This window comes from Chiloscyllium plagiosum, chromosome 8, assembly GCF_004010195.1.
Source record: "Chiloscyllium plagiosum isolate BGI_BamShark_2017 chromosome 8, ASM401019v2, whole genome shotgun sequence".
In the NCBI taxonomy this organism is placed as follows: Eukaryota; Metazoa; Chordata; class Chondrichthyes; order Orectolobiformes; family Hemiscylliidae; genus Chiloscyllium; species Chiloscyllium plagiosum.
Genome location: NC_057717.1, coordinates 104,396,178 through 104,403,970, shown reverse-complemented (window position 1 = coordinate 104,403,970; position 7,793 = coordinate 104,396,178). Strand labels below are relative to the sequence as shown.

The following is a 7,793-nucleotide window of genomic DNA, read 5'->3' as shown; positions in this document are numbered from 1 at the left end:
CCTTTTTTTGAACAGGGGCACAACATTTGCCACTCTCCAGTCCCCTGGTACCACCCCTGTTGACAGTGAAGATGAAAAGATCATTGCCAACGGTACTGCAATTTCCTCTCTTGCTTCCCACATAATCCTAAAATATATCCCGTCAGGCCCGGGGGACTTGTCTATCCTCAAGTTGTTCAAAATGTCCAACACATCTTCCTTCCTAACAAGTATCTCCTCTAGCTTACCAGTCCATTTCACACTCTCCTCTTCAACAATACGGTCCCTCTCGTTCGTAAAAGGATCATTTTGCAATCCTCACTCTGCATAGGGGAGCTACCCAGAGGACTGGAGAAATCTAAATGTTGTAGCCTTGGTTAAAATGGAGATGGGGAAGAAGCCAAATGACGAGGATGACTACTCTGATCCTGGGTGGTGGGAAAAGTGTCTGAATCACCTCTACACCTCATTTAAAAAGGCACACATTAACCAAGGAGGGGCAGAATGGCTTTGTTAAGGGAAGACTGTGTTTTACTAATGTAATAGAACATTTTGAGGAAGTAACAAGGAGGATTGATGTGGGTGTCGTCCACCTGGAGTAAGGGATTTGATATGGTCAGATGTAACAGACTGATTTTTTCATCTCTCCCTTTCCCTCTGTCTCTGGTTCCCTCCCTCTGTCTCCCCCTCTCTCTGTGTTTCCCTCATCCTCCCTCTTTCCCTCCCTCTCTCCTTTTTCCTCGCTGTCTGTTTTTCTCCGTCTCTTGCTTCCCTCTCCCTCCCCACTCTGTTTTCCTCCCCTACATTTTCTCTCTCTCTCTTTCTGTCGATAATCCTGCCTCATTGAGGCAGATTCTCTCACATCTCCAGCCAGTGGGGAGCTGCTGCCACCTGCAGGAGACTGACCCTCACTCCAACAGGAATTTCTTTCACTCTGAACCTAGGAGACTGACAGCACTTCAGACTCCATTCAAGCCCTCCCATGTCATTAAAAGACAATTTGGAATTGAAAACGTAGTTGTTGCTCAGGATTAGGGATTAACATCTCGAATGGGTACAGACAAGGTGGGCCAATGGGCCTGTTCCTATGCTGTACTGTTCTGTGATTGGATTGGAGATGTTCATAGAGTCATTGTACAGCATGGGAACAAACCCTTTGGTCCAACTCGTCTATGCTGACCAGATATCTGAAATTAATCTAGTCCCACTTGTGGAGTTATCCAGCTGCACAGCACAGAAACAGACCCTTCAGTCCAACTCGGAGACAGTGAAGAGCTCTGGGAATGGACAGAAGGTCAGGCAGCATCTGAGGAGCGGGAGAATCAACATTTTGGGCATCAAGAATGTGGTGGGGGAGGGGGTTTGAGGGATAAATAGGAGGGTGGGGGTGGGGGTGAAGTAGCTGGAAAGGCAATAGGGAGACATTGGTGGGGGGGTGATAGTGATAGGTCGGAGGGGAAGATGGAGCAGATAGGTGGGAAGGAAGATGGACAGGTGAGACCGTTCAAGAGAGTGGTGCCAATTTGGAGGGTTCGTTCTGGGATGGAGTGGGAGAAGGGGGAGTTTTGGAAACTAGTGAAGTCAATGTTGATGCCATGTGGCTGAAAGGTCCCAAGATGGAAGATGAGGCATTATTCCTCCAGTAGGCAGGTGGCTTTGATTTGGTGCTGGAGGAGGCCCAGGACTTGCATGTCCTTTGGTGAGTGGGAGGGGGAGTTGAAGTAGTTGTCCACAGGGACGTGGGGTTGTTTAATGTGTGTGTCCCAGCGACGTTCCCTGAAATATTCCATGAATTGGCATCCTGTCTCAGTTGACTATTTCAGAACTGATATTTGACCATACTTGGAGAATGTCTGAGGGAACTAGAGTCACAGAGATGTACAGCACTGAAACAGACCCTTCAGTCAGACCTGTCCATGTCGACCAGATATCCTAAATTAATCTTGTCCCATTTGCCAGCACTTGGTCCATATCCCTCCAAACCCTTCCTAATCATATACCCATCCAAATGCCTTTTAAATGTTGCAATTGAACCAGACTCCACCACTTCCTCTGGCAGCTCATTCCATACACACATCACGTTCTGCAAGAAAAAGTTGCCCCTTAGGTCTCTTTTATATCTTTCCCCTCTCACCCTGAACCTATGCCCTCTAGTTCTGGACTCCCCCATCCCAGGGAAAAGACCTTGTTTATTTACCCTATCCATGTCCCTCATGATGTTATAAACCTCTATAAGGTCGCCCCTCAGCCTCTGACGCTCCAGGGAAAACAGCCCCAGCCTGTTCAGCCTCTTGCTATAGCTCAAACCCTCCAACCCCAGAAGAAACTGAAACCAACATGGTCATTCTAAAAGATGAGAGACTTAACAAACACTCCAGGTCTTTTTCAGTGTATAATTTTAGTTACATCACACTGTAAACTTTTGCTATAAATTCTGTGTTTACGATCTTATATTCCACAACCACCTGATGACAGAGCAGCGCTCCGAAGTCTAGTGCTTCCAAATAAACCTGTTGGTCTGTAAGCTGGTGTGGTGTGATTTTTAACTTTGTAAAACTCCAGCTACATCCTTGAAAATCTTTTCTGAGCCCTTTCAACCTATTCACTTGGTGAGGGGGAGCTGTATAGACGACAGATAGTGATATCTGTGCCTGAAACTTTGCTCAGTGTTTCACATGCTGCCATTCTATTGATGCTGTACGATCCCACTCACCTCGATCCTCCATCCGTGTCACTTCATCCTGGAATTGCAGCATGATATCTTTCAGGTCTGATTTCTCCAAAACTAAAATGCGAGAAACAATTTAAAATTTGAGCCAAGGCGAGAATTTGGACAGAATGATTGTGAGTTTCCACAAAAAATTCCTGATGAAGGCCTATGCCTGAAACGTCGATTTTCCTGCTCCCCGGATGCTGCCTGACCTGCTGTGCTTTTCCAGCACCACTCTGATCTAAACAGTGAGTTTCCAGTGCAGGGGTGTGAGGGAAATGAATCCCAGCACCTCCCAGCAAAACACTTCATCCCAACTGACGCTGGGATTTGCAGGGAAGGACTCACTGTGTGCGTGGCCTGGGATTGGTGCTGTTCAGATTGTACAGGAATGGAGACCTGCAGGAGGTTAAGGCAACCCCCAGGTCTGAGCTGCTGGAAGTGATCCTGAGAAAGGGAAAGAGGGAAGGGAGTTTATACAGGACTGGTGTATAGAACATAAAACAACAACACTGCCTTGATATAGCGCCTTTAACGCAGGTAAAACACCCTGAGGCACATGTAGTGGTTGGTATATTGGGTCCAGGTCGATGTGTTTGTTGATGGAGTTTGTGGATGAATGCCATGCCTCTAGGAATTCCCTGGCTGTTCTCTGTCTGGCTTGCCCTATGATAGTAGTGTTGTCCCAGTCGAATTCATGTTGCTTGTTGTCTGCGTGTGTGGCTACTAAGGATAGCTGGTCGTGTCGTTTCGTGGCTAGTTGATGTTCATGTATGCGGATTGTTAGCATATACCAACCACTACAGCGGACAGCTGAAACTGACAACCGGAAGCGGCAGGGACAGACCACTTAGCCAGGGGACGAAACGTTTGCAACAAAAACTTCCAGCTCGGCGAACAGAACCACAACATCCTGTGGAATGTAAGAGGCCAGATTTGGAGGAGTATTGAGATGACAAATGCTTGTAGACCATCCAGAGTCTTTTCACGTCCCTCTCGTCAGATACAACACTCAAATCTCCAATCCCTGGTTGCCCTGCATGTTTAATTCTTTGTTGGGTTTATTCCACTGGAGTCCATTGCTCCAGCTTCAGAGTCAATAGGCATCAAGATATCACACAATTATTGAATGAGATTACAATCACGGTACACGGGAGCCTTGGCTTCAGGTCAAGTCAGTGTTTGAGTTCACATTCCATTGTGACAATCCACAGAATGAACTCACATTGTTTGTGAACTGGTGAGTAAGTTATGAGGGAGTAAAACTCCAGCTTGCTTCATCACAGCTGCTGGGGAACTGAACCCTGATCTCGCGCTGTGGGTTTAGTGGAGTTGCAATCATGTGAGGGCTACACTGCTGTCAGTGACCTGCAATAGGCTTCATTAAACATGATGATACACAGAGGAAGGTGAGAGGTGACATCTGAACTAGAGCTCTACACACTTGTCCACTGTCACTCAGCCCCTTTCACACATGCTCCATATTGATACTGAGAGTAGAAGACTTTTTAATTGACAATACCCACTGAACCCAGCTGACTAAAATTAACAAGGACTAATAAATATGTCCTTCTAAGCATTTCTTCCAAAAAGTTCTAGATGTTGTTAAAATGGCTAAAGAGTTGCAATGCGGCTGAGGTGCTGATGATTTATCCTTTCCTGCAGACAGGGACGCTAGGGCAGGGGACCGATGGAATTCCTCCAGTGAAACTGATTCGACAGGTGAATTCACAATCAAACAATTCCGTAGGTTAATCCATAATCACACTGATTCAACTAATGATAAATTCAGTGATACTTAATTCACTGATGAATTCACAATGACAATTATTCCACTGATGAATTTGCAAAGACACTGATTTCACGAATAAATTCACAATTAAACTTATTTCTCTGATGAATTCACAATGAAACTGATTTCACTAATGAATTCACAATGAAATTGATTCCATTGATGAATTTGCAATACACTGGATTCACTGTTGAATTCACATCAAAATTGATTTCACTGATGAATTCACAATGACACTGATTTCACTAATTAATTCACAATGATATTAATTTCACTGATGAATTCACAATGACACTGATTTCACTAATTAATTCACAACAAAATTAATTTCACTGATGAATTCACAATGACATTGATTCCACTGATGGATTTGCAATGACACTGATTTCACTGACAAATTCACAATGAACTTGATTTTACTGATGAATTCACAGAGACCCTGATTTCATAGATGCTCCACTTACCGTTCTTCAGTGCTTGCGAAATCTGTATCTGGTTTTGAGATGGAAACTCCTCCACTCGCCTGTTGACCTCTGACCCTAAGATATCATCAAGAATTTAGATGCAAAGTGAATTTACCGGCTGGGAGATTGGAAATGAAATTCTCCAAAACCAAATTACCCACAACAAAGCCTTCGACGTCACCTTCCGAAATTTCAGAGGAATTGACAGGTTTCGATCTGTTACATTCTGAATCAGGTGGAAGCCCAACATCACCGCACTGACCACAGTGACTGGAGAAACATAACCCACCATCACCACCTTCTCAAGGACAGTAAATGCCAGCCTGCCCACCTCCCAGGAACATGGACACCAAGTGTGAAATTACTCACATTTAACTCCCCCAATAATCAGGACAATGAGGATGACGCCCAGAAGAATGAAGATGAGGGACATCAGTACTTTTCCAAAGGGGATTGATTTGAATGGATTGCCTGAGATAATTCAAACAGACACTGGTTAGGATGTTATATTGAACAATATTAAAATCTTCAAAATAAAGAGTCAACATGACTGGTGCCAAATTAACTCATTTTTAATCATAGATTCAAAAATTCCATAGCCTTACAAAGAGTCAACAGAAACATCTCCATTTTGATACATGTAAAATAAACTCTTGGTTTATATAATGCCTTTATATCTCAGCACTGCTGCCTCACAGCGCTAGGGACCCGGGTTTAATTCCTGCCTCAGGCGACTGACTGCGTGGAGTTTGCACGTTCTCCCCGTGTCTGCGTGGGTTTCCTCTGGGTGCTCCGGTTTCCTCTCAGTCCAAAGATGTGTAGGTCAGGTGCATTAGCCATGCTAAATTGCCCGTAGTGTTAGGTGCATTAGTCAGAGGGAAATGGGTCTGGGTGCGTTAGTCTTCAGAGGGTCGGTGTGGATTTGTTGGGCCGAAGGGCCTGTTTCCACACTGTAGGGAATCTAATCTTCTGGTCATCCAAAACTTCTCTATTTCTATAACTCCCTCCAAGCCAATGATCCTCCAAGATCTCTACTCCCCGGGCTCTGCCATCTTACATTTTCTCTATCACTCCAGCATTGAGTCCAAGCTTTCCTGGGTCCTGTGTTCCGAAAGTCCCCTTTTCAATTGCTCGCTGCTTCCCCACCACACTCTCCTATGTTAAGGTGTTCCTTTGAGAATAATTGTTTAAACAGGTTCTCAGTCACCTGTCTGACTCTCTCCTTCACATAGTTCAGTGCCAAGCTCCAAAGAAACCTTCGGAATTTGACACTGATGCTGGTTATGCAAGAGAGAGGTTCGTGCCACTGCACAGTCAGGGAGAAGGCGGCAAACAGGCAGATGCTGAGAGATTGTTGATAATGAACAGGCACCTGACTGAGAGAGGAAATGTTGCTGTACTTTGATTTTTGCAGCACCATTGATCTTTACTGTTTTGCCTGTGTACAGGGTTAGACAGACAGTGGTTAATCTCGAAACCACAGAGGTACAGCCCTTACGACCCAAACCAGAACTTTGTCGGTTTTGAAATTTGAGTTCAAACTATTTGGAATGAAATGTGAATGTTCCCCGACCAACAGGAAGACATAATAGAAGGAGATTACTTCAGGACCAACATCCCTCTCTCACTCAATAGCAGTAAATGTTACTGATTTTCACCAGTCGCAGTTAGTCTGTGATTGTATCTTTCTTTACTCTATCACCTGATGGTAGAAAGATCTCAGACTCCACCTTAACACAGGACCCTTGAAATATGACTTGACCCTGAAAGCATGTTAGTCTTAGGAAGCAAACAGCTGAATAGGACAGCAGACCCTGGGGTGTGTCTGCCAATGTGATAGCTGTAAATATCAGTGAGCTATTATAAAGTTTCATTGCCACATTACATATATCCCAGATTCTTACATTACTCAGAGTGACATGGGAATGACTGTGTTGGGTAAAATTCCCCGTTAGTCTCAAAACACTCATTAATGACTGTTTCCTCAACAGGAAACCCCAGGCAAAAGAGTGCCCACCCTGACACATTGATTCACACCATCAAACGTTACCTGCACTCTGGTGAGATTGCCACTGCTTTTGATCGCTGTCCAGTTCGAGGTGCTGGAAATCATCGTACTTGTTTTCTCCAGCCATCCTGAAAGACATTGCTGAAAGTGATGCTCGGCTTTGTGAGGGGCAGATTAAGGGACCGCGTAAATTTATGCTGTCTGTGATATGGAAGATCTAGAGCAGTTCCTAAAATCCAAACATGACTCACCTTCCGTTACCAACCATGCTCACTTTTGCAGAATTGAAACAGTTCATAGAAAAGCTGACACAGGCTTTTAGGATTTGACAAAAAAAGACAGAAGGCAGGATCTGATGGTAAACAACCAAACTACCAAAGCTACACTCTCGGCACCAGCATTGCAAACAGTTTAGAAAACAAATGCCAACATTTTATCTTCACGTCAGGAGCTCAGGCCCCTACCCATGGTTTCTCCAGAGAATGAAGGTTTGGAATGGATGGATGTAACCTAACGTGTCATAATAACAGATCAGGACCTGAAATTACTCACGGACATGTTGAACCTTTTAATACACTGTGTGTTTTTCAAAAGAGGACAAACAATGACTGTGGATATAATCTCAGTGGATGTCTGACAAAGCTCGTTCTGAACCCATGGAATGTCACACCTCCTGAGTGTCAAGGAACCTTCAAACAGAGAAACTTAAAAGGGAGAGAAAATATGCAGCTTTCACTCCTCCCTCCAATTTTCCTTTTGTTCATTCTCAGGATGAGGGCATCACTGGCTAGGTGGCATTTATTGCCTGTCCTTAATTGCCCAGAGGGCAGTTGAGTCAAC

The 7,793-nt window shown here is 44.5% G+C and overlaps 1 protein-coding gene across 2 annotated transcripts in view; it reads right to left on the bottom strand.

Annotated features, from left to right (window-relative positions):
- The window catches only part of LOC122552284 (hepatic lectin-like), a 16,515-nt gene extending 9,353 nt beyond the window's left edge, over positions 1-7,162 (bottom strand). Inside the window, exons 1-4 of one of the 2 annotated variants that reach the window (XM_043694984.1) lie at positions 6,996-7,162; positions 5,315-5,416; positions 4,946-5,020; positions 2,693-2,764 (exon numbers count right to left, since the gene is read on the bottom strand). In XM_043694984.1, the coding sequence (XP_043550919.1) occupies positions 2,693-2,764; positions 4,946-5,020; positions 5,315-5,416; positions 6,996-7,092 (346 nt within the window). In that variant the 5' untranslated portion in view covers positions 7,093-7,162. The remainder of the gene's footprint in view (positions 1-2,692; positions 2,765-4,945; positions 5,021-5,314; positions 5,417-6,995) is intronic. The other variant, XM_043694983.1, reaches the window with a different exon arrangement.
- Between the last annotated feature and the right edge of the window lie 631 nt (positions 7,163-7,793).